The sequence below is a fragment of the Bufo gargarizans genome, chromosome 4, assembly GCF_014858855.1.
Source record: "Bufo gargarizans isolate SCDJY-AF-19 chromosome 4, ASM1485885v1, whole genome shotgun sequence".
In the NCBI taxonomy this organism is placed as follows: Eukaryota; Metazoa; Chordata; class Amphibia; order Anura; family Bufonidae; genus Bufo; species Bufo gargarizans.
Genome location: NC_058083.1, coordinates 67,863,068 through 67,890,026, shown reverse-complemented (window position 1 = coordinate 67,890,026; position 26,959 = coordinate 67,863,068). Strand labels below are relative to the sequence as shown.

General features: G+C 49.5%; 1 protein-coding gene across 1 annotated transcript in view; it reads right to left on the bottom strand.

Moving 5' to 3' along the window:
• NOL10 (nucleolar protein 10) overlaps positions 1-22,680 on the bottom strand; it is a 108,534-nt gene extending 85,854 nt beyond the window's left edge. Inside the window, exons 1-9 of the mRNA XM_044288801.1 lie at positions 22,477-22,680; positions 20,615-20,660; positions 20,347-20,445; positions 14,673-14,750; positions 3,044-3,081; positions 1,996-2,132; positions 809-874; positions 604-664; positions 400-485 (exon numbers count right to left, since the gene is read on the bottom strand). Coding sequence (XP_044144736.1) covers positions 400-485; positions 604-664; positions 809-874; positions 1,996-2,132; positions 3,044-3,081; positions 14,673-14,750; positions 20,347-20,445; positions 20,615-20,660; positions 22,477-22,542 — 677 coding nt within the window. The 5' untranslated portion in view covers positions 22,543-22,680. The remainder of the gene's footprint in view (positions 1-399; positions 486-603; positions 665-808; positions 875-1,995; positions 2,133-3,043; positions 3,082-14,672; positions 14,751-20,346; positions 20,446-20,614; positions 20,661-22,476) is intronic.
• Positions 22,681-26,959: the final 4,279 nt, after the last annotated feature.

The window sequence follows — 26,959 nt, the reverse complement described above, 5'->3', positions numbered from 1 at the left end:
ATTAGGGCATGCTGGGAGTTGTAGTTTTGCAACAGCTGGAGGGCCGGAGTTTGGACATGCCTGCAGTCTAAGCTGTCAATGTTTTCACACCACTGCTACAAGATCAGAGCGGGTGGCACTTTTGCTGAGGCAACCATACAGCATCAGACGCCACAGGAATACTGTACTTACTACCGTCTATAATATGGAGGGACACGGAAGTCCACTGGCTTGTGCCTATTTTTGTCAATGGAGATGGCAGGGAGGTTGTTACAATGGCTGTTGGCTCCCAAACAGCAGACAAAGAAAAGGAGTTCCCCGATGCCCTCCTACATTGTGTGGCATTTCTCGCACACAAGCTGGCAGCATCTTTTAACCATCTAAACTTAATTATGAGCTACGGGTTGTCATTTAACTTACTCTGTATCCTCTGTTACGCTGCCCATGGCACAGTCCAGTACCCCCACACGATTCCTTATCCGGGGGTCCCAGCATTCCACTTTACCCTGGTGAGATTTTACACGTATAAGCAACTTAATTGAAGAAATTATATTCTATCATTCAAAAGCCAAGTCATCCGCAACGTCAAAGACACAACATCAGCCAAAAGCAGCAAAAGTTTACCTCGAATGTGCCCGCAGCGAACAAATGGTGTGCAGGATTAATGTCACAAACATTAATTTGTCTGTAAAAAACAAAGAAAATATTTGGCATGACTATCACTACCAATCACACACAGACTGATAGGTCCTGCAGAATGAAGATATTAATTGCTTTGCGACAGTCTGGCGCCACCTAGTGGCTTTAAGTAGCCATTACTCTTACTTACGAGGCTTCAGTCTGAAGGCAATTCAGGAAGCGGCCTTGCTCTAAATTTAACCGGTAAACTTCAGAACTGAAAGAAGAAAAAAATATATATATTTTAATTAATAGGATCCATGCATGATACTCACCACCTAACGTACAGTAGTGTGTGGCCAGATCAGGCAGCCGATTGCAAATAGAGGTACCCTTTAAGGCAGGGGTGAACAACCTTTTCTGGTTGGGGGCCACATTTTCAGCCTGAACCAATTCCAAGGGCCGAAAGTCAAACTTAGAGGGTTATTACAAATTGAAATACTATATTAATGGCGTATTGAACATACAGTATGTATCATAAATGTCTAGTTACACATCTAACAGGAGAATACATGAAAGATACCCGTGAGCAGCATGTCTGTTACCAGATGGCTGGGGGCTGCACAGAATGGTTTCAAGGGCTGTATGTGGCCCCTGGGCCGCAGGTTGCGCGCCCCTGCTTTAAGGCATTCTGAGTTGATGGAGGAAAGCTCCATTAATATGCCAAGGAGCAAACACTCTACAACTCACAGCCCATGAATTTAAATGGATATTGTTTAATACTTTATTTTCCCTGTGGAGGCGCCGCAGGGAAACTGAAAGCTTGCTGCCAGGTTCCCCCACAATTTACAGCGGATTGCTAGCGGTCTAAGCAATGGGAGGCCCCGTCAGCCGCTTCTTCCCTGGGGTACTTTCAAAATGTGAGGTCACAAACAACCTTTTCTACATAGAAAACAATGTAAGGGCGGGTTCACAACAACGTTATGAATTACGTTATTGTTCTCAGTTATAACGGAAAATAACGGAATTCTTTAAAAAAGGAAAGCTTTAGAGGCATTCCGTTTTGATCCGTCATAATAGAGGTCTATGGACAGAACGGATCCGTCTGGTTTCCGTTATGCAGTACGGAAAAGACCTGTTGACTTTCTTTTCCGGCCTGCATAACGGAAACCAGACTGTTCCGTTGTACTTGCCCACAGACTTCCATTATGAAGGCCTCTAAAGGTTTCGGTTTTGAATTGCGTCTTATAAATTCCGTTATTTTCCGTTAACGGAAAGCAAAAACAGAATTCATAACGTTGAACCTGCCCCTAAAGATGCTGCAGGGGAGCAGGCAGGTCAGCAGATGGAAAGTCCGCTCCAGGAAGCGCTATACGTCTGGTTGTCACTTTAAATTACCTAGCTCCAACAAAATACACGTCGCAGGATGGGTAGTGGTAGGAGAAGTCTCGACCAAACTTTGGTATCCTTAGCTTGTAGTAGAAGCCGTGCTGTGAATGGAACTCTACGTATCTGTCACTATGGAGGAAGATAACCTGGGACAGAAAAGACAAGTGATGAGGAGCTTCTGCTGGAGTAATGTCACATTTCTCTACATCACATATAGTACAGTGATAAAAAAAAAAAAAAAAAAAAGAAGATGTAAAAGGGACTGAAGACAGCAGACGGGGACTGGTAAGGTGCGTGAAATGATACAGAATTGGATAATGGCATGTTCTGAAGATCTGCTCCATGCACGTCCACAAATATTTACAGCGCTCACTGACCCATATGACTGCGCTCACAGTATACATTCGCCATATGCGGAACCCGAATGAGTTAATGGCAACATCCATTGTGGTCTAGGGCAGAGAAGGGGCTATCTTTAAAATCTCTGGTGGCTATAGGGGTTTATTCTTCATATCCGGAGGATGCCAATTACTCACGTCGCCGAACGCCAGCGTTTTCCTGGCTTTAACAGGAGGTTGAACATGGTTCAGTGCCTGTTCTCTCCATGCAGTGCAGGGAGGGGATAGAGAGTAATATGCAGCTGTTTGATCAGGCAGAACGTTTCATGAATCATCTGCCTGATCTCATAGGGGAGAGCTCAAAATGTTGGCACAGGAGCACACTTAGGGCTCTTTCACATGAGCGTGTCCCTTGCGGTAATCAAGCTCTGTGTGTGGGGTGGGGGGGGGGGGGGGGACTGTGCGGGGCATTATCATGATTGATAGTGCTGTGTGTCTCTGCCTGACCCTTCGGTAACGGAATCATACTGACAGCTTTATGTCAGTATATCAATCATGATAATGCCGTGCACTTCTGTAGTCTAGGCTGCACAATCCCTCTCACACGGAGTGCGGTTCCCGCAAGGGACACGCCTGTGGGAGAGAGTCCTTACAGTGGGCAGGGGGATTAGAGCTGGGGAATGGCAAACTACTTAACAGAATCCTCCATAGCATCATACCTTTGAATAGTCTTCTGATAAGATGTCAAATTTAACCACTGAAAAAGAAAATTCAGACAGAAACAAAGTCAGAAACAGAGCAGAGTTACTACCAAGTGTCTGTAGATCAAATCTACGTAAAAGCTAAGGAACTTTAAAATACATTGCTTATCTTGTAATAACCCCAAGTTGCAGTCTGTGTTGTACTCCAGAGCTGCATTTGTACTCCAGAGCTGCATTCACAATTCTGCTAGGCAGCTGATGGATGGCTTCTTAAAACATATTGCTGATATTCATCTGTTCCAAGAAATGCAACGCTCCCTGCTGCACTGCATTCTGATTGCCGTAGTTTCTCTTGTATGAGATTACTGTACAGCGTAGGGTGGATGACTACATATCCCAGCATGCAACCAATGGCTGGCGGGGACAGGGACGAGCCTCCCTAGCGTCATCCGCGATTCTAAGGAGGCTCGTCCTCATCCCCACCTGCCATTGGCTGTTCATCTGTGAGCAGGGAGAAGCAGCACCAGCGGTGCGGGGACCAGGAGCAGCGCCGGGAGCGGGGTAAGTATTCCGGTGAGGGGCCCGGTACATAAACCAATCCCACAGGAAGGAAAAAGGAGGGGGGGGGGGGGGGGGGGGGAGAATGCTACCAGTACATAAAGGTACAAAAGGCACTCATGTATTTAACATAATCCACAAGAAAAAAATGCCATAAAGTAATCACACTCATATCAAACAATACATCATGGCCATAAATACCTGCTAGGGTAGCGTAAAAGGGAAATCAGACCTGTGTGGAGCTCACCCAGACACGTGTTTCGCTCCGCTTTCTCAAGATGCCGGATAGATTCCCCCCCCCCAATCCAGGAGACTTGCGTCTGTTGTCAACACCATCCAGCGGAGAGGAAGGAAAGAGCGGCCCAACGTCAGCATCGGGGAAACCAACCACCACCTGAGGGCTCAGCGTGTTGGGACAGAGAGACATATGGGCCGATCCAGGGAGGCTGGGGAACAATCCCAATTGGTTAGAATGGCTCGCTGAAGAGTCCTGGTATGGAACTGAGCATAGAGAACTGCTTCGAAGGCAGAGACCATGTGACCCAGAGCCTGCGTGCAGTAACGTAACGAATGGGAAGAGGGCCGGGCCGCAACAAAGGGAGAATCGGAGAGTGGATAGCTTGGCCTGAAAGGTGTCGATTAACATGTCCAGAAAGGTTAGCCGCTGAGATGGATAAAGACAAGACTTCTGCCGGTTCAGGATCCATCCGAAGCGTTCCAGGGTGTCCAGGACTATGCACAGGCTGTCAGCTGTTGCCCGGAATGACGGACCCTTTATCAGGATATCATCTAAGTAAGGGATCGCCACTATACCTCTGGCATGGAGCAGGGCCATGACCATCGCCAGAACCTTCGTAAAGACTCTGGAAGCTGTGGCCAGGAAGGGCCACAAACTGGTAGTGAAAGGGACCCACTGCGAACCAGAGACATTTTTGATGACTGACCCAGATGGGAACATAAAAATAAGCGTCCTTGATGTCTATCGAGGACAGGTACTCCCCCGGTTCCATGGACGCCACGAACCGATCTCAGGGACTCCATCCAGAAGCGTTGGATCCGAAGGAAGTGGTTGAGTGCCTTTAGGTCCAGAACGGGAGGGAATGTCCCTTCCTTTTTGGGGACCACAAAGAGATTGGAGTAGAACCCGTGATAACGGTCTTGCGCAGGAACCCGGGACAATCACTCCCTGCCGCAGAAGTGTGTGAATAGCCTGAAAAAAATAATTTGCGGCAGAGAGAGAGGACGGAGTAGACTAGCGGGGAAAAAAAAATGGGACGGAGGGAAGGACCTGAATTCCAGCTTGTAACCCTCTGCGATGACCTCTATCACCCAAGCATCTGTGACGTGAACCAGCCACCCACCCCGAAACAGATGAAGCCAGCCACCCACCCGATCAGAGGGCGCTGGAAGCTGCACGTCATGCAGAGTTGGTCTTGGGGTTATAGGACTTGGAGCCCTGTTGACGGGGATGCCAGGAAGGGCGAGGCTTGAATGAAGGCTTGTGCTTCTGATCCGGGGCAGACTTGTCGGCTGGCCGCTTGGAGCTGGAAAAACTCAAATGGGTGAAAAAGAGGTTTACGCTTTTTTGACTTGTTGAAATGAACCCTGCTCTGTGGCAAATGAGTACTCTTACCACTTGTAGCATCAGTAATGATCTTGTCCAGGCGCTTGCCAAAAAGTCTGCTGCTGGTAAAGGGGAGAGCCGTCAGGGTCTGCTTTGAAGCATTATCTGCCGCCTAGCAGGAGAGCCATAGGGTACAGCGAATTGCCACCAAAAGGGTTGACGAGTGGGGCCATAAGCCTGGCCGCGTCCAGAGAGGCTTCACAAATATATGCACTGGCAAAGGAGAGCTGTAGGGCAATATCGGCCAGTCCCCCGATGGGACCCCCCCGAGGAAAGACCCAGACGTAAAATTATTTGCCCACTCCCCGAATAGCTTTGCTCACCCATGTAGAGGCCAAAAAAAACGGTCGCAGTGCTGTTCCTACTGCTTCAAAGGAAGATTTTGAGAAAGATTCCAATTTTTTTTATCCCCGATATCCGAGAAAGAAGCCCTATCCGCCATCGGCAAAGTGGTATGCAGGATACTGGCGGGTCAACTATAGGTGAGGACGACCACTTCTTAGTCAAATCCTCCGGAAATGGATAAAGGACGTCTAGGCGCTTTGGCAAGGCAAAATGTCTATCAGGAAAATTCCACTCCTTGGAAAGAGAGGAATCAAAATCCTGGTGGTTTAGAAAACATTTTGGCAAGCGTCAGGACCTCCTAAAGGAAAAACCCAAGTCGGCTGATGAGGGTGCGGTGTCCTCAACCTGTAAAGTTCCTATAACCGCTGTAATAAGATTCTCCACCATGGAGGACAGTTTTGACGACTGACCCTCAGGAGAGACAAAATCCTCATCTGAATCCCTCTCTTCGGAACATGCCTCTTCCACGGAAGACATGTCGGAGTCAGACTCTCTGGGAGATGGCGGAGAGGCAGACGTAGACACCCTTTTGGGGGAGGATGGTCTGGCCCGTTTAGCGGGGGCCGCGATGGGAAGGAGCCCCAGGATCCCCAGAGTAGGACTGGCCCCGGTAATTCCACAATAGCTTTGTTGGTATGGGAGACATCCTGTACCATCCTCGACAGGGAACACACCTACTTCGACTCCACCATCAGCTGGGCAGTAGGGGCGACTGGGTCAGTGGCAGAGCCACTTGACGGTGGAGCAGAGCAGGCAGAGTAGAGGGGATCAGACTGACCGGATGGAAACTTTGAGCGACACGACGCACAAGCAGAATGGCGCACCGAAGTGACCGCCTGCTTTTGGGCCTGGGTTCGGACATAATGAGAACCCTGTAGTGTCAGGAAGGAGGATGGGGGGGGGGGGTAGGTTAAACTCTGTAGGAAGGGGAAACAGAGCTCACCCAGCCTGTGTCCCTCAATGCAGCTTGTCCCGAGGTACCTTGCAACAAGTCGCGCCTCAGAAGTATTTAAACACAGGATGTGGGCAGAGGCAGAAAGAGGCGCCCAGATTCGCCCCAGGAAAAGCTGAAGAAGCGGGAAGAACTTTATGCCCCGCCCCAAAATGGAGTCGGCCCCTGGCGAAACTGCCAGGAAGCACAGACCCAACTCTCTGCCGTCCCTGCAAAGAGACCTCCGCCCCCTTCCCCCCCACCCCCGTGACCGCGCTTAAAGGGGTTATCCCACTTCGCATTTTCATACTTACCTGCTGCCGGCGCGCCGTTCACTTCCTGGATTCTGGCTGGGGGCGGGCTTCATCTTGATTGTAGTCTTCTCCCTGCCAGGCCGCGTGCTGGACTGAACGTGCACGCCGCCGCGCATGCGCCATGGTGACTTATTCCTGGCCAGTATAGTACAGAGCTGGCATGCGCATTCGCGGCTCTGTACTATTCTGGCCAGGAAGAAGTCACCATCGCGCATGCGCGGCGGCGTGCACGTTCAGGACAGAGAGTGGCCCGGTCGGGAGAAAAAGTCTTCCGCGCAAGCGCGGCCACCGGGATTCCAGAGAAGAGCATTGGCCGTAACCAGGGGAGACCAAATGACAACAATGAGGTAAGTGGGGATGAATTTTCTCCTAAAAGGTGGGAATTGGTTAATCAAGCATTTACAAAAATGATCACTGTCAAATCATTAACAGATTTAACAGTGATCATTATGATGGGAATATCCCTTTAACGCTAAAGCCCCGGCCGAACGGAGATGCCGGTCCGGGAGAGAAGAGCCCGCCAGAAGCCGATGTGGGAGTAGGCCTCAATTAGCCGATGCCCCGGTGGAGCCCAGAACCAGATGAAAAGGAGAAATTGCCTCTGCATATAGAGTGCATTGCGCACCTGAGGCTTCAACCACCAAGCCCCAACCCCCACTCCCATCAGCAGAAAAAACGCCTGGAGGAGACAAGTCCTCCGTGGGGGATCCACAGAAGGTTACCTGAGAAGGGGAGGGAGGAGAAAGGAGGAGAGCACCTTGGGGGCCAGAAATACTCACCCGTCCAGCATCTTCTGCCCCCCCTGGCTCCAGCCGGATCACCACCTTCGGTGTGAGTTTCCTTTGGGGAGGGCAGCTACACCAGAACACAGGGTACTTGTAGTGGGTGGCCGTGGTGATCCAAAGGCTGGCGGGATGCAGAGGCTTTAGGACCCTCTGGTTCTTCTTGACTTCTGGAGACCGGGAAGTAGCAGCGGGCTTGGGGACCCCTGGTCTCCCATCTCCTGGGTGGGAATGCAGGCACTGCCTGAAATACCGCTAAAAGGAAAGAAAAAAAAAAAAAAGAAGGGGAGAAAAACATTAGCAGACCTGCAAAGCACGGAGGTCTGCCTCCTACAGACACCAAGCTAAACCTGATTTAGCTTAGTCCCTGTAGGAAGGGTATAGCTGAAGGGAGGAGCTCACACCTTTGTGCTTAGTGTCCGCCTCCTAGTGGCAACACCTATACCCAAGGTGAAGCCTGTGTCCCCCAATGATACGGATGAGAAACACATTTAAAGGGTTATTAACTTTCCCCCAAAAAACTTTTGATATCAAAAGTTTAGATAGGTTGGGTTTGAGCTCTGAGAACGATGGGAGAGAAACACGCATATACGATATGCATGCACTTCTCTCCCCTCATTCCAAGACCCCCATGATCAAAAGTTTTGACATGTCTCTATGACGAGGTTTTTTGAAAGTTACCCCCCCCCCTTTCAGGTACTGAGCTAGTTTTTGTTCTTTGCTCCCCATTTTCCAAGAGACACAACCTTTGTTACTTCTTCCAGAAGAGGGACATCATTTAATTCAACATATCACCTGACTCCCTGCTAACCTCTCAGACGCCGCAGTAGCTATCAACTGCAGTATCTGAGGGGTTAATGGACCGGGAACAGAGTTCTCTCCAATCTCAGTCGTTTGTGGCCGAGTGTCAGCTTTATTACACAGCCACATAATGCTGTGAGCACGAGACCATAAAACCCATGGGTGGGCTGGAGCTCAGCGCATTAAAGATCATTATGAATCAGTGAGTCTGAGTCAGTCGAACCATGGCCGATCCTGGAAAATGCGGTCATTACATGGACGATATTTCCTGGACTGCACAAGCTTGTGTGAAAGCGGTCTAATAAGAGTATCTGAAAAACGAGATTTTTGTATAACTTACCAGTAAAATCTCTTTCTCGCTCTTCCTTGGGGGACACAGGAACTCTTGGGTATAGCTTATCTCCATAGGAGGCGTGACACTAAGTAAAAGACTGTTAAGCCCCTCCTCCAGCAGCTATACCCTCAGCCTGGAGAGAGAGACTTCCAGTTATGTGCCCAAGTAGTGCAAGACAAAGGCAAGGAGTAACCAAACCAATACCAACAAGCCAGAAAAAAACACCCGAAGGCCAACAAAAAAACAATGGGCGGGCGCTGTGTCCCCCAAGGAAGAGCGAGAAAGAGATTTTACTGGTAAGTTATACAAAAATCTCGTTTTCTCGCCCAATTCCTTGGGGGACACAGGAACTCTTGGGACGTTCAAAAGCAGTCCACAAACAGGGAGGGACCACAATCAAAAGCGAACCAGGCACCGTAAACATTAAGGCACCGCCGCCTGCAAAACCAAGCGGCCCAAAGCAGCATCCGCCGAGGCATAAGTGTTCACCCTGTAAAACTTGGTGAACGTGTGCAAAGAAGACCAGGTGGCCGCCTTGCACAGTTGTTCAGCCGAGGCACGATTACGCTGAGCCCAGGAAGCCCCGACCGCTCTGGTAGAATGAGCGGTAACACCAAAGGGCGGATCCCTGCCCCGAGCACGGTAAGCCTCAACGATAGCCATCTTGAGAAAGCGGGCAACAACCACCTTAGACGCCGCCAGCCCCCTGCGCGGACCCTCCGGAATCACAAACAGAGAATCTGTACGCCGAAAGGGTCTGGTCACATCCAGGTAGATCCTGAGAGCCCGAACAACATCCAGACGGTGAAGCTCCCGCTCCCGGGGATGCGACGGGGCCGGACACAGAGAAGGAAGGACAATATCCTCATTCAGGTGAAAGGCGGACACCACCTTCGGAAGAAATTCCGGAACAGGACGGAGAACCACCTTGTCCTGGTGAAAAACCAAGAAGGGCTCCACGCAAGAAAGAGCCGCCAACTCAGACACACGCCGAAGAGACGTGATAGCGACGAGAAAGAAAACTTTGCAAGACAACAAGCGAGGGGAAACCCTGCGCAGAGGCTCGAAAGGGGAAGATTGGAGAGCCGCCAACACAATGTTGAGATCCCAAGCAGGAACAGGAGGGCGATAGGGGGGAGCACAGTGAGCAACCCCCTGAAGAAAGGTCTTAACCGGACCGAGCGGAGCCAGCGGACGCTGAAAAAGGACCGAAAGAGCCGAAATCTGACCCTTCAGGGTACTGAGACCCAAGCCCAGAACCAGACCAGATTGCAAAAAGGACAAAACCGTAGGAAGGGAAAACCTCAGAGGGGGAGTCCCCAAGGCCTCACAGAAAGCCAAATAGGCCCGCCAGGTACGATAATAAATCCTGGCCGAGGCCGGTTTTCGTGCACGAATCATGGTACGGACCACGTCAGCCGAAAACCCCCGCCGCGTCAGGACCGCGGTTTCAATAGCCACGCCGTCAAACGTAGCGACCCTAAATGCTGGTGGAAGATCGGCCCCTGAGAGAGGAGGTCTTCTCTGAGAGGCAGAGGCAAGGGAGCGTCTGCCAGAAGCAACATAAGGTCGGCGTACCACGGACGACGCGGCCAGTCCGGGGCGATTAGGATTGCTGGCGTGCCCTCCGCCGCAATCTTCCGAAGGACCCGCGGAAGAAGAGGCAGGGGCGGAAACACGTAGAGGAGCGAAAACTCCGTCCAGGGGAGGACGAGCGCGTCCGCGCCGTAAGCGTCCGGATCTTTGGCCCTGGCCACGTAGATGGGAAGTTTGTAGTTGAATCTGGAGGCCATGAGATCCACGTCCGGACGACCCCAACGGAGACAAAGAGACTCGAAGACGTCGGGGTGCAGAGACCACTCCCCCGGGTCGATCGTCGTCCGACTGAGGAAATCCGCCGCCCAATTGTCCACCCCCGGAATGTAAATGGCCGAAAGGGCCGGAACATGAACCTCCGCCCAGCGAAGGATCAGAGACACCTCCCTCATCGCCGCCGCGCTGCGAGTGCCCCCCTGGTGATTTATGTACGCCACAGCCGTGGCATTGTCCGACTGGACCCGAACAGGGCGACCCTGCAGCAACGAAGTCCAGTGTCGGAGCGAGAAAAGAATGGCTCTCAGCTCCAGAACATTGATCGGCAGTCTGGACTCCGACGGAGACCAAGTGCCCTGGACGGACCGGGGAGGAAACACTCCCCCCCAACCCCGCAGACTGGCATCGGTGGTAATCACCAGCCAAGACATTGGCAGGAAAGACTTCCCCTGAAGAGGGGTCCGCAGCCACCAGAGGAGAGAGGAACGAACCTGGGGGGAAAGGGGAAAATGCCGATCCAGACTCTCCTGGGACTTGTCCCAAGCGGACAGAATGGCCGTCTGAAAGGTGCGGGAGTGGTACTGCGCGTAAGGAATCGCCTCGAAGCAGGACACCATCTGACCCAGGACCCGCATGCTGAACCGGAAAGAAGGACGGCGGTGGGACAGAAGGCTCCGAACCGACCGATGGAGGAGCAGGCGCTTCTCCAACGGAAGACGAACCACCGCTGAATCGGTATCCAGCAGCATCCCCAGAAAGACCAATTGCCGGGAAGGAACAAGAGAGGATTTGGGTAGGTTGATAACCCAACCAAACTGGCGCAAGGTCTGCAGCGAGAGATCCACGCTGGCTGAAGTCAGTGACAGAGAAGGCGCCTTGATCAGGAGATCGTCCAGATATGGAAGCAGAAAAACTCCCCTGGAACGAAGTAAGGCGAGGACCGGGGCCAGGATCTTCGTGAAAACACGAGGGGCCGTCGCCAGCCCGAAGGGAAGGGCAACGAACTGGTAGTGTTCGGACCCCACTGCAAAACGCAGAAAGCACTGATGACACCGTGCGATTGGAATGTGAAGGTAGGCGTCCTGGATGTCGATGGAGGCCAGGAACTCCCCCTGTTCCAGAGAGGCCACCACCGACCTGAGAGACTCCATCCGGAACCGCTGAAGACGAAGGAAGCGGTTCAGCCGTTTCAGATCCAGAATGGGTCGCACCGAACCCTCCTTCTTGGGGACCACAAAAAGGTTCGAATAGAACCCCTTGAACCTGTCCCCCATAGGAACCGGGATGATGACCCCTTTGTCTAGAAGAGTCTGAACGGCAGCAAAGAAATCGGCCGCCCCTCGGGAATCCCGGGGAACCCGAGAGCGAAAGAACCGAACTGGGGGAAGGGACGCAAGCTCGAGTTTGTATCCGGAAGACACAACCTCGAGAGCCCAGGCGTCGGAGACGTGCGCCTGCCAGAAGTCCCTGAACAGGAGGAGACGTCCCCCCACCCGGGTGGGTGGGGGCGCACCTTCAGGCGGGGGGCTGCTTGGTCGCGGTAGCGCGAGCAGGTTGAGATTTGCGCCAGGAGGGCTGGGTCCGAAAAAAGGGTTTCTTACGCCTGTCCTGGACAGGGTTAGTGGACGGACCAGAAGCGGAGCGAGGAGCGGAAGCCCTACGAGAAGACCTGAAACGGGAGAAGGTGGGACGACCACGAGTGGAGCTCCTAGCTTTGGATTGGGGAAGATGAGTACTCTTCCCCCCCGTGGCTTCCGAGATGATTTCATCCAAACGGGTTCCGAACAAACGAGCACCAGAGAAAGGAAGGCTAGTAAGAGACCGCTTTGACGCGGCGTCCGCCGACCAAACCTTTAACCAAAGCTCTCTCCTAGCCGACACGGCCAGAGCAGACGAACGGGCAATAAGAGCCCCTGCATCCAGGGATGCTTCACATACAAATTTTCCAGCCTGAACGATAAGTTGAGTCAGGGCACGGAGGTCTTGAATAGGGACGTCAGATTCAAGCTCCAGATCCAGCTGAGATGCCCATTCTGAAACCGCTTTACCCGCCCAAGCGGAAGCAAAGACTGGCCGAAGCGCGGATCCGGAGGCCGAAAAGATACCCTTTGTAAGGGCCTCTACACGGCGATCTTCAGTGGATTGTAAGGAAGAACCATCTGCGACGGGAATAGCCGTGCTCTTGGCCAAACGGGCCACAGGGGGGTCGACCTTGGGAGGAGACGCCCAGTTTGTGATGCAATCCGCCGGAAACGGATAACAAACATCTAACTTTTTTGGCGGGGTAAACCGTGCATCAGGACGGGCCCAGGCCTTAGAAACCACTGACGAAAAGTCAGCATGGAGGGGAAAAACCGCCGAAGCCTGCTTCTGGCGAAAAAAGGAAACACTGGTTTTCTCAGGATCAGGAGGAACATCGCGAATTTTAAAGGTATCACGGATACTGTTTATAAGGTGGCCCACAGCGGAAGCCAGCTTTGAAGGCAGCGCCGAATCCATATCCCAATCTGAATCAACCAGCTCCCCTTCAGAGGGCAAATCCTGCAAGGAGGAAGGGCCCGACTGAGAACGCACCCTTGGGGGGGATACCGAAGCATCCGAGGATGACCGGTGATCCGCCCTAGGCCGCTTCTGGGATTGGCGGGCTCTAGAGGAATCGCCTGCAGAGAGAGACTCAGACGGGTCGGCCAGGACAGCGGACCCGGAGGGCCCAGCAGGGGAATCATCCGGCTGCGACAAGGGCAACACATCTGCAAGTCGGCCCACAACGCTAGTGAGACTAACCACAGCCTGGGAGAGGGATCTAGCCCAGTCAGGGGGATCCAAGAGGCCAGGGGGTGACACAACAGATGGCGGACCCTGCGATGGGTCTTTGCAAAGCGAGCAATGCGGGTCAGACTGCCCTTGAGGAAAGGGCGCCTTACATGCGGTGCAGGTATGATACCAAGGTCCCACCGGCACTAAGGGGTCAGACATGTTGGTAGGAGCAAAGAAAAAAAAACCGAGTCCAGGCCAGGAGGCTACAGTGAGGAAGGGTCAACAGTCCTACCAGGTCACAGAAGGAAGCTGAACGGCAGCGGCAGCAGCAGAAGAACGGCGGTGTGCAATCAGAGCAATGGTCCGTCCTGCAGTGAGCTCCCAGAAGCACGCAGGCACGAGAGTGGGCGGGACTAAAGAGGCGCGGGAAGAAAGGCGTCCGGCCTCTGAATGAAGACCAAGCCAGCGCTGGGCCGGTCCGAAACTCCGCCCCCCACCGAAAACATTATCGCGCGCGCGCGCGCGATTCAAATCCCGCGCTCCACCATCACAGGACTCCCCAATGGCCCCCGCCGCAGCGGAAGCAAGGTAGGAGCCCAAAGAGGAGGACCGGGTGTCGGCGTCCTGCCATGCAACGGCACAGCGGTCGCATACCCGGCCGCCCTCAAACAAGTCTCCCCCATGAGTCATCGCCGCCGCGCCGCTCCCAGACTGTACAAAACAGGGCGCCCGGCCGCCGAATCGCGCCTGCAACGAGGCCATCAGTAAAGGGGAGTCAGAGAGGAGCACCGAACCCTCCGGAGAGGGGAGGGAGGGAGGGAGGGAGGGGGGGGAGCGGAATGGCTGCACTAGCCACCTCACCTGCGACGTCTTCACCCTCTAGTCCATCCAGCTGGGACGCCCCTTCAGCCACTGGCACAGAGTGACAGTAGCTGGAGAGGGGCTTGCAGGTGGGCGACCCAGTGCTGGCGGGATACAGGGGAGCATGAGCTGCCCTGGTCCTCCTTTTCTTCTGTGGGGGAGGCAGCAGGGCGGATAACCGGCCCTGGTGCAGCTCAACCCCGGGAAAACAGAGAAGTCTACTGCGACTCTGTTGTCCCTGTGGAAAAATCCAAGTGAAAAAAAAAGTAAAATCAAAAAAATTAAAAACTATAAATCTTCACAAGACAACTCTGCAGTGCAGAGAGTGTCTTGCCTCCTTGACACTAAGCAAAAAACTGGAAGTCTCTCTCTCCAGGCTGAGGGTATAGCTGCTGGAGGAGGGGCTTAACAGTCTTTTACTTAGTGTCACGCCTCCTATGGAGATAAGCTATACCCAAGAGTTCCTGTGTCCCCCAAGGAATTGGGCGAGAAATGGGTTTTCCAAAAAGAGACAAAAATGAGGATTACCATCAGAATCCAAACACCTCTCAAACTTCAGAGACAGCTGGTAAGTGTCATAACAGCGGACCCGGGGCTTGTAGGTTCCTGAAAGAGACGAGCAGAGAAGTCAGGTATGCCACCATCACCAAGTTATCCACAGACCTAATAAACTGGGAACAGCTGTTAGTAGAGTGAGCCATGGATGTAGAAAGCATCTTTACAAATGGTCACATGGACCAATAATTGGCTCTTGATTTACACGTGTGGATATTGACCTGTATAAAACAGAACGTTTATTTTCTTTAATAAAATGTTGCTACTCAAGACTAACGGTTAAAATCCTCAGCTGTGTCTGAACTTGTTGCTTCAGTTGTGATGACTAGTAACACTACAAGGCTGGCTAGACTGCAGGGCTGGCCAACCTGTGGCTCTCCAGCTGTTGTAAAACTACAACTCCCACCATGCTTTGCTGTAGGCTGATACCTGTAGACAGTCTGGGCATGCTGGGAGTTGTTGGAGCTGGAGAGCCTCAGGTTGGCCATCCCTGGGCTAGAGAGGCTCTCATTTGTTTCCTACCTAACTGGCTCCCCTCCTTTATATGGTTAATACCGTTGAATTGTGCCGACACTGGTTCTCACAGTGCGCTTGAGCTGGCAGACTATGGGGCACACACTCTTAGCGGGCCTCCCTGTCTGAAGTAATCTGCATGATAGTCACTAGTCGCTGGCCACAGACACACGCTGTCACACTCTGCCTGCCCCCCCCCCCCCCCCGCCATGTTTCGCCAAACACTTGGCGTCCTCAGGGGTTCGGGCAGTCTGGATGTAAAAAAGCCTCCCAAAACATGGCTGCCTCAGTCTGAAAGAAGACCTATCACCATTCTTTTCAATAAATAGTTAAAGGGGTTGTCCCACAAAAATATAATTTTCAAATAGGCACCTGGATCTGAATACTTTTGCAACTGCATTTATTAAACATTTTCTATACCAGCGAGTTATTCAATAAAATATATCTGTATATCGCCATCTGCAGTGTTATTTCTCTGTCCACCTCGCTGAGATGGAAGCACATGCTCAGTTCCAACCTTCAACTGCCACCAGCAGCAGCAGAAAGGACACAACCCTGAGATGCCCCTTGATATAAATCTAGAGGGACAATTGTATCAGTGAATGGGGAGATCTCTGGATCGGCCGCTTCTAGCTTTGTTAGAAAGGTATTATCATGTACTATATGGTGTCCGATTCATTGTTTACATTTTTCATGAGAGAAATCCTTTAACCCGTAGGATACCAGTGCCATACATGTACGGTGCTGATATCCGCTGTAGCTGTAGGGCGCTGGGATTTCAGACCCGGATATCAGCGCCGTACAGCTACAGCGCTCTTGAAATTTTTCAGAAAATTTCCAAAATGCACTTTTTAAAGGGTTTCTGCAGTTTTTTTAAACTGATGATCTATCCTCTGGATAGATCATCCGTGCTGGAAAAAAAGAAAAAGTGGAAGTGGACAATAATTATCGTCCTGATGAAGGGGGCATTCCGCCCTTGAAACCAGTCGTCTGAAAAAAAAAAAAATTATTAACTATTTGTACCAAGACTCACCTGGTATCTGACTCCTGCTGACAGCACCGATACAGAGGTTCCACTTTCTATTTTTTTTTTCCTGCACAGATGATCTATCCAAAGGATAGATCAGTTTAAAAAATAAATAAATAAATGCAGAACCCCTTTAAAAAGTGGGTTTTGGAAATTTTCTGAAAAATGTCAAGATTTGCTTCTAAACCTTCTAACGTCCCCAAAAAAAACATGAAGTAGACATATGGGGAATGTAAAGTAACTATTTTAGGAGGTATCACTATCTGTTTTAAAAGCAGAGAAATTGAAATTTAGAATTTTTCCAAATTTTTGGTATTTAAAAAAAATAAAAAATAATGAAATATTTTGACTCAAATTTACCAGTGTCATGAAGTACAATATGTGACGAGAAAACAATCTCAGAATGGCCTGGATAAGTAAAAGTGTTTTAAAGCTATTCACACAAAGTGACACTGGTCAGATTAGCAAAAATTGGTACTGAAGGAGTTTTGGCGATCAGCAAAGCATTGATTGCGGCCTCTTCCAGGCCTGTGACGTCACCTCCATTGGTCACATGGCCTATTTGCAGCTCATAAGGCTACTTTCACACTCGCGTTTTGGGCGGATCAGTCATGGATTTGCAAAAACGGATCCGTTACAATAACACCACCGCATGCATCCGTCATGAACGGATCCGTTTGTATTATCTGTAACATAGCCAAGACGCATCCGTCTTCAACACCATTGAAAGTCAATGGGAGACGGATCCGTTTTCTATTGTGCCAGATTGTGTCAGAGAAAACGGGTCCCCATTGACTTACATTGTGTGTCAGGACGGATCCGTTTGGCTCAGTTTCGTCAGACGGACACCAAAACGCTGCAAGCAGCGTTTTGGTGTCTGCTTCCAGAGCGGAATGGAGACTGATCGGAGGCAAACTGACGCATTCTGAGCGGATCCACTTCCATTGAGAATGCACGGATCTCACAAACGGAAAGCCAAAACGCCAGTGTGAAAGGGGCTGAACTGCAATACCAAAATACAATGTATGGCGCTGTGCTCTGTATGCTGTGAAAAGGCCTGCTACACTCACAGTGGCCCGGAGTCAGACCACCACCAATCTGACACCGATGAAGGACAAGGTCACCAATATTTAATTCCCCTAAAACCCCCTTAACTCATTCAGGACCAAGCCAACTTTGGCGGTAACATTCTTGTTTTTCTTTGCCTGCTTTCCAGGGTCCATAACTATTATTCCGCTGACATAGCCATATGATGGCTTGTATGTTATAATAGCACTGTTCATTATAACTAGTGATGAGTGAAGCGAACTTCGGGTGCTACATCCGAAGTAGTTTTGTTCAAAACTTCGGATTAAGGGCTCATTCAGACGGCCGTATGTGTTTTGCGGACCGCACATGGCCACGACTCTCGTATTTTTTTTTTGCGGGGCCGCAGAACGGAACAACGAATGCAGACAGCACATGCTGTGCTGCCCGCATCTTTTGCGGTCTCATTGAAATGAACGTGTCCGCACCCGTTCCGCAAAAATGCGGAACAGGTGCGAAAAAAAAAATAAATAAAAATAATACGTCCATCTGATAGAGCCCTAAGGGTACATTCACACGACCATATAAATTGATCCATTCCGCAGTTTTTCGGAACAAGTGCGAACCCGTTCGTTTTAATGGGGCCGCAAAAGATGCGGACAACGCACCATGTGCTGTCCGCATCCCTTGTTCCGTTCCACGGCCCCTGCAAAAAATATAGAGCACGTCCTATTCTTGTCTGCAACTGACAGAATAGACATTCTCTATATAGCGCTGGCCATGTCCTATCCGCAAAATGCGGAACACACACGGCCAGTATCAGTGTTTGGCGGATCCGCAAAACACTTAGGCCCCTTTCACACGGGCGTTGCGGGAAAATGTGCGTTACGTGAACACCCGCGGATTTTTCTGCGCGAGTGCAAAACATTGTAATGCGTTTGGCACTCGCGTGAAAAAAATTGCGCATGTTTGGTACCCAAAGCCGAACTTCTTCACAGAAGTTCGGCCTTGGGATCGGTGTTCTGTAGATTGTATTATTTCCCCTTATAACATGGTTATAAGGGAAAATAGCATTCTGAATACAGAATGCATAGTAAACTAGCCTGGAGGGGTTAAAAAAAAAAAAAAAAAAAAAAAAAAAAAAAATTATTTAACTCACCTTCGTCCACTTGATCGCGGCCCGGCATCTCCTTCTGTCTCCTTTGTTGAATAGGACCTGTGGTGAGCATTAATTACAGGAACAGGACCTCTGATGACATCACTCTGGTCATCACATGGTACGTCACCATGGTAAAAGATCATGTGACGTACCATGTGATAACCGGAGTGACATCATCAAAGGTCCTGTTCCTGTAATTAATGCTCACCACAGGTCCTATTTAACAAAGGAGACAGAAGGAGATGCCGGGCCGCGATCAAGTGGACGAAGGTGAGTTAAATTTTTTTTTATTTTTTTTTTAACCCCTCCAGGCTAGTTTACTAAGCATTCTGTATTCAGAATGCTATTATTTTCCCTTATAACCATGTTATAAGGGAAAATAATAATGATCGGGTCTCCATCCCGATCGTCTCCTAGCAACCGTGCGTGAAAATCGCACCGCATCCGCACTTGCTTGCGGATGCTTGCGATTTTCACGCAACCCCATTCACTTCTATGGGGCCTGCGTTGCGTGGATTATCGCACCGCAACGCACAAAGAGGAGCATGCTGCGATTTTCACGCAACGCATAAGTGATGCGTGAAAATCACTGCTCATGTGAACAGCCCCATAGAAATGAATGGGTCGGTATTCAGTGCGGGTGCAATGCGTTCACCTCTCGCATCGCATCCGCGCGGAATACTCGCCCGTGTGAAAGCAGCCTAATACTGTATGGAGATTAGTATTAGAATGATGATGTGAAGTCCGTTATTCACGAAGACGAGCGTGACTTCGTTGAATAACTTCAGTAGCTGATTTTTAAAGTGCAAATCCGCTTTAAAACTTGAAACTGAACTCTGCCTTCGTACGACTGGTACCTCAGAACCAAAGCAGAGTTCAGTTCCAAGTTTTAAGGTGGTTTTCCACTTTAAAAATCAACTACCGAAGTTATTCAACGAAGTCTCGTGCGACTTTGCGAATACCTTACTTCGGCTCATCGGAGCCCATACAGTCTAATACTGTACGGAGACGAATCTCTGCACAGTATTAATCCGAAGTTTTGAACAAAAAGGAGGATGTGCAAAATGAAAGGTGGAATCTGATTGGTTGCTATGGGTAACTAAGCCAGTTCTACTTTACACCAGTTTGATAAATCTCCCCCTATAACTTATTCTGGGGATCAGAACAATTACAGAAAAGTGAAGTTTTTATAGCATTTGTTATTTACTATTACATATAAAAAAAAAAAAAAACTACCAAAAAATTGCTTTGAGTCGCCATATTCTGACACCTGTAGCTTTTTGACTTTGCTACCAACAGTGCTGGAGCTCACATTTGCAGGGCAAGCTCTTGCTTCCAACGCTATCACTTTGCGGTACGTAGCACTTTTTCATCCTGCTTAGAAATTCAGTACTACACATGGAGGGGCGACCGTGCAAGACATGGTTATGCTTGATATCCAAATGCCCTAATGCAGGGATCGGCAACCTCCGCTACTCCAGCTGTTCTGAAACAACTACTACTACTACTCCCAGAATCCTCCTTTCACTTCTATGGGAGTTACAAGAACAGCCAAGTGTGCATGCTGGGAGTTGTAGTTTCACAGCAGCTGGAGTGCGTCGAACGTTGCCGATCCCTGCCCTAATGGGTCACATGCAACAATCCCATTATTCTGTGGTAATGAACGGGAGTGTTTTTGCATAAAGTTTTAGGTCAATTCTTTCTATGGAAGGTAAAGTCGCCCTTTACAGGAAAAGACATGAAAATGAAATCTGTTTTTAAAAACTCAACACGGTCGATCAGCAATGTCGTACCTGATCTAAATCCTTGCTATGTCCCTCTATCCAGTGCAGGCCTGCACACGATGGGGGTGGTGGCGCCATTCTCTCCCCCACACAATCCGTTTTACCCAGGCGCCCAGCACTGACCCTTCCCACACTCACCAGTTGCCATAATGTACTGGCCGTCTCTGGAGACCCGGATGTTGGTGCATACCGTGGGCATGTCAAAGTCCTGGATGAGCTCGATCCTCCGCCGAACATCTAAGAGAACGAACCATGTCAGATTCCTATATCCATAGTCCCCGTGTGTCACATCACATCGTTCATATGGTAGGAAGCAGTCACCGGCAAACACTATGCCCTTAAAACCGCCTGGGGGTTGTAGTCCACATCCCAACGAAGCCACATATATTACACTTGTTATACATACCAACATCCTTCTTCTGCAGAGCCCTCTTCTTACGGTCAGAAAGCCACTGGAATAGAGGAAGGTGAATTCAGAAACTGAGGAGGACGTAGTATTTCACTTATCCCTACAAGGGTTTAACCTCCCTGGCGGTTTCATTTGTGTATTATTTTTGTACCTGAAGCGGTACATTCTTCCGGAGCTGCGGCCGGAAGTTTGCGCTGAGCTCCAGAAATGCTCATACGGACAGCACACTGTGTGTTCTAATTAACCCATGCTAATCCCAAGTGTTGCTCGGGGTCACAGCTTCTTGCAGTGCAAGTTAACGCCGAGTCACACTCGGGATTACCGCTAGGGAGGTCAAACAAATTATCCCAAAAATTACATTGAAGTGACATGTGAGACATCTGCACCTCACATGGAAGCAGTTTGTGTACAGAGCGGGCTCAAGAGCTGAACATACTTAATTGATAGTATTCTCTGTGTAAGTGTGTATACAGAGATATGCATCAGTCACTAATAGCTGTACACAGGGAGGGGTTATCAGTGATAGTATTCTCTGTGTAAGTGTGTATACAGAGATAGGCATCAGTCACTAATAGCTGTACACAGGGAGGGGTTATCAGTGATACTATTCTCTGTGTAAGCCTGTATACAGAGATAGGCGTCAGTCACTGATAGCTGTACACAGGGAGGGGTTATCAGTGATAGTATTCTCTGTGTAAGTGTGTATACAGAGATAGCTGTCAGTCACTGATAGCTGTACATGGGGGCCATCTGATCAGTGATTGATAGTATTCTGTGTAAGTGTGTATACAGAGATAGCTATCAGTCACCGATAGCTGTACACAGGGAGGTGTTATTAGGGATTGAAAGCATTCTCTGTGTAAGTGTGTATACAGAGATAGCTGTCAGTCACTGATAGTTGTACACAGGGGAAGTGTTATCGGTAAATGATAGCACTCTCTGTGTAAGTGTGTATACAGACACAGCTGTCAGTCACTGATAGCTGTACATGGGGAGGTGTTATCAGTCATTGATAGTACTCTCTGTGTAAGTGTGTATACAGACACAGCTGTCAGTCACTGATAGCTGTACATGGGGAGGTGTTATCAGTCATTGATAGTACTCTCTGTGTAAGGGTGTATACATAGATAGCTGTCAGTCACTGATAGCTGTACATGGGGGAGGTGTTATCAGTGATTGATAGCATTCTCTGTGTAAGTGTGTATACAGAGATAGGTGTCAGTCACTGATAGCTGTACACAGAGGAGGTGTTATCAGTGATTGATAGTACTCTCTGTGTAAGTGTGTATTGGCCAGTACACTGTGCTGCACTCAAAGGCCAGACTGGTGGTGGGTTGGAGGAGGATTTGTACGTTTTATTTCCTTAATAAAACCTGAGCATGCTTACCAGTTATGCCTATTTCATTGGGGTGAACAAAGGAAGGGGGCCTGCTGCTGGTGCCACCAGACTATGCTGCCATGCCATAAATTAAATGCTGCACAGGAAAATGCATCTATCCATATGCACCATACAATCACACACCAATGTGTCCCATTAAAGGGGCATTCTCATGCTGGGCACGTATGGCACAGCCAATCTGCTTATTTGGCTCTTTGAGTCTGTCCTGTAGACCCCCAAAAAGAAAAAAAAAGTGCCCTTTCATTTGCTCTCAATGTTGCACATGGGTTGCAGAACTCCATTTTCCTAATAGATGACAGTCCCACAGGTGGAACCCACACTTATAAGGCAATTATGGAATATCCCTTTATGAGGACTCTGGAAAGGGGCTGGCACTCCAAGGGGCACACTAACCCAAGGGAAACCATCTGCATGGAGTGTGGATTATTATAACGTTATTAGGTTACAGGGCGGCGCTCACCTCGGGCAGGGACTTCCCGCAGCTCAGGTTATAGATCTTCACGTCGTTCACATTGGACACCTGCATGGCTGTAGCGGACGGGGACTACCGACACCACATCACCGGGTAAAGGGGCTGCCTGCTGAGGAGCCGGATACTCACAAGGCCACATGGAGAGGAAGCAGGAAGGAGAGCCAGGGATTGGTTGGCGGCGCCATCTTGTGGATGTCCGCGCTTACCAATGACGTCACGAGGGACAATTGCAGGTTGGCGGAAGTGTTAGTAGTCTGAGGAGCGCCATGTTGTGATTGTCGTGATGACGTAAAGCGTAAGCAGCCGCGCTTGGCAGGCGTTAGAGCGCCATATTGTGACTGGCATGATTTTTTTTTATAACGCTTTTGTAAATTCTTTACAGCTCTTGCTCCACTGAGGATTATATGTCATCAGCTTAACTGTAAATTAAACGGGATGCAAATTTTACACCTGGCACATTGGGATAATGCCACCAATGATTTTACAATCCTGGGAAAAGGGTCAAATTTAGCAAAAATTTGTTTGTGCCTAAGAGTCTGACAATAGCAGAGCGAGAGGCCCACAGCGCCAGCTAAAACTAAGTATAAGATGTCTGAAAGCTCATACGTGTCACTAATGTTTATGTCATACATGTCAACGTCGATGGCTGACCACGCCCTTTACTGGAGACCCTTCATGAAGGGGTGTTATCCCCCTCAATGGGTGCTTGGACATCATGGTGCAGCACTAGGGTTGCCACCTTTCCCAACAAAAAATACTGGCCAACTTGAGCAGGTTTAATACATGTGGCTCCAAGTATTAAATGTCCCCATTAGTGCCCCCCAGTAATACTAATGCCTCCATTTGTGTCCCTCAGTAATATTAATGCCTCCACTAGTGCCCCCCCAGAATTGATAATGGTCCCATTAGTGCCCTCGGTAATAGTAATGCCCCATTAGTGCCCCCCCCCCCCCCCGAATTAATAATGCCCCAATTAGTGCCCCCAGTAATAGTAATGCCTCCACTAGTGCCCCCCAGAATTGATAATGCTCCCATTAGTGCCCTCGGTAATAGTAATGCCTCCACTAGTGCCCCCCAGAATTGATAATGGTCCCATTAGTGCCCTCGGTAATAGTAATGCCTCCATTAGTGTCCCCCAGAATTAATAATGCCCCATTAGCGCCCCCCCCCCAGAATGAATAATGCCCCAATTAGTGCCCCCAGTAATAGTAATGCCTCCATTAGTGCCACCCAGAGTTAATAATGCCCCAATTAGTTCCCCCAGTAATAGTAATGCCTCCATTAGTGCCACCCAGAACTAATAATACCCCCATTAGTGCCCCCAGTAATAGTAATGCCTCCATTAGTGCCACCCAGAGTTAATAATGCCCCAATTAGTGCCCCCAGTAATAGTAATGCCTCCATTAGTGTCCCCCAGAATTAATAATGCCCCCGTTAGTGCCCCCAGTAATAGTAATGCCTCCATTAGTGCCACCCAGAACTAATAATACCCCCATTAGTGCCCCCAGTAATAGTAATGCCTCTATTAGTGCCACCCAGAGTTAATAATGCCCCAATTAGTGCCCCCAGTAATAGTAATGCCTCCATTAGTGTCCTCCAGAATTAATAATGCCCCCGTTAGTGCCCCCAGTAATAGTAATGCCTCCATTAGTGCCACCCAGAACTAATAATACCCCCATTAGTGCCCCCAGTAATAGTAATGCCTCCATTAGTGCCACCCAGAGTTAATAATGCCCCAATTAGTGCCCCCAGTAATAGTAATGCCTCCATTAGTGTCCCCCAGAATTAATAATGCCCCCGTTAGTGCCCCCAGTAATAGTAATGCCTCCATTAGTGCCACCCATAACTAATAATACCCCCATTAGTGCCCCCAGTAATAGTAATGCCTCTATTAGTGCCACCCAGAGTTAATAATGCCCCAATTAGTGCCCCCAGTAATAGTAATGCCTCCATTAGTGTCCTCCAGAATTAATAATGCCCCCGTTAGTGCCCCCAGTAATAGTAATGCCTCCATTAGTGCCACCCAGAACTAATAATACCCCCATTAGTGCCCCCAGTAATAGTAATGTCTCCATTAGTGCCACCCAGAGTTAATAATGCCCCAATTAGTGCCCCCAGTAATAGTAATGCCTCCATTAGTGCCACCCAGAACTAATATTACCCCCATTAGTGCCCCCAGTAATAGTAATGCCTCCATTAGTGCCACCCAGAGTTAATAATGCCCCAATTAGTGCCCCCAGTAATAGTAATGCCTCCATTAGTGTCCCCCAGAATTAATAATGCCCCCGTTAGTGCCCCCAGTAATAGTAATGCCTCCATCAGTGCCCCCCAGAATTAATAATACCCCCATCAGTGCCCCCAGTAATAGTAATGCCTCCATTAGTGCCACCCAGAGTTAATAATGCCCCAATTAGTGCCCCCAGTAATAGTAATGCCTCCATTAGTGTCCCCCAGAATTAATAATGCCCCCGTTAGTGCCCCCAGTAATAGTAATGCCTCCATCAGTGCCCCCCAGAATTAATAATACCCCCATCAGTGCCCTCCCAGAATACACATGCTGAATGAATATCATTTTTATGTGATTTAAGATTTAAGAGTAGGCATCTGGTTTTTGTGCTTGGTGGGGCTTCTAGAGGTCTGTGTTGTAAGAGTATTTTACCTAGATACTCAATCACAATTAGTAAATATTTGATCACAGCCTGGGTAAGCCTATTTATTCTCTAATCTTTGAGTTCATGTTAAAACAAGGTCGGACCCCCACCCATCATAATGTTGTGCCATAACACATCAAGGTGGGAATACATCTTGACACTGTACTTCTTTGATGGTAGAGTGGGGGACTCCCAGATTGCAAATTACCACTACTACTGTATTCTGTCACCTCTCTCTTCTATGTATGCCTCTATGTCACTACAAGAACTTCTGTTGTCCCCTTCCCCCATCGAAATCCCTGATAGAAGCAGTGTATACTATATACACCTTAACACGTTCAGTATACAAAGAATGTGTGTAGTGTGTACTGTTTAAATTCCCCTGTAAAGTCCGGTGTTCACTAGATCTAGCAATAAAACACACACCAGACTGGTTTACACAATAATATCCGCTGGTTACTCATTATTCTGCAGCGCATGGACTGACCACTTACATCAGTCTGACCACAGAGACATGATACTGTATAGTTACATACATAATCCATCAAGTTCGATTATACATTCATTCAAAAGAAAAGAAAAAATTATGAACCCAGACATTTTTCCCATCTGACAGACTTTGGGAGGGGGCGCATCCCCGGACTGAGAGAAGCAGGAGGGGTGTTTGGATGAATGCTATCTAGACCTAGCTGTTAGGAGGTGCTGGGAGCAGTGGTTATGTGAGGGCACACGGTGAACAGGTTTGGGAGGCCCGACAGACAGGGGCGGACTGGGAACTTAAAGTGGCCCTGGAAAAAACTAAAAGATGGCCCATGTTGTAGGCAGGTCCAAATTAACAGAAGGTTGGGCAACACAAGTAGGCCGGGTCAACAATACCATAGTGCAAAATACCACCCCAGCAGAACCAAGTAACACAGTGTAGCACAATATACTGCCCCAAAAGCAGGCCCTCTTTGGTGGCCATCAACAGGTACCATCTTCTGTCCTCCTCCTCCAGTTTTCTATGGAGTATGGGGCTTAGGAGGTGAAGGGAGGGCCGCAGCAGTTGAATTCAGTAGGACATGTGCGGTCACTGGCTGGGTCCATGAGTACCTGATTCTCACAGCGTTACTTACCGCTGAGAGCTCATTATGTACCCGGTCAGCAGCAGAGCGGAGGGCTTGGGTGGCCCCCTGGGGCATCGGCCCACCAGGAAATTTTCTTGTAGGATCTATGGCCAATCCGCCCCTTCCAATAGACCACCAGTAGAGAGGATCGTTTGATCTGCCAACAGGCATGACCAGCTCCCATAGTTTTGTTCTCTACCCTCCAGACCCAGGTGACCATTTCCAGAAACTTAGCAGAAGGAAATTTGGTGTCACGGTGCCCATTATGTGTCCTGCCATTGATAGTCCACCACCATCACCTTCATTTGCAGTGGTATCATGAACAAGAAACATGGACCGTTATGGACTGGAACCACTGGCGTAACTATAGTGGTCGCAGCGGTTGCAGTTGCAACTGGGCCCCTAAGCCAGGGGGACCCAGAGGCCCCCCTTGCCAGTGGTGCTGTATATTTCCCTTAATAAGATGCAGTGCATCTTATAAAGGGAATACTAGTGAGCGCTTCCATAATGGAAGCGCTCACTATCCCGCAGGAGAAGGGGGAGAAGAGCGCTGAACAGTACTTACCCCTCCTCCTGCTCGCTTCTCCTGCTCGCCGCCTGCAGCGTCAGGGCGTACACAGCGTACTTTGACCTAACGCTGCAGGAGGTTAGGTGACAGCAGCGCGGGCCGGGGGAAGAGATGAAAGCTGGGAAGACAGCCTAACCAGGAGAGGA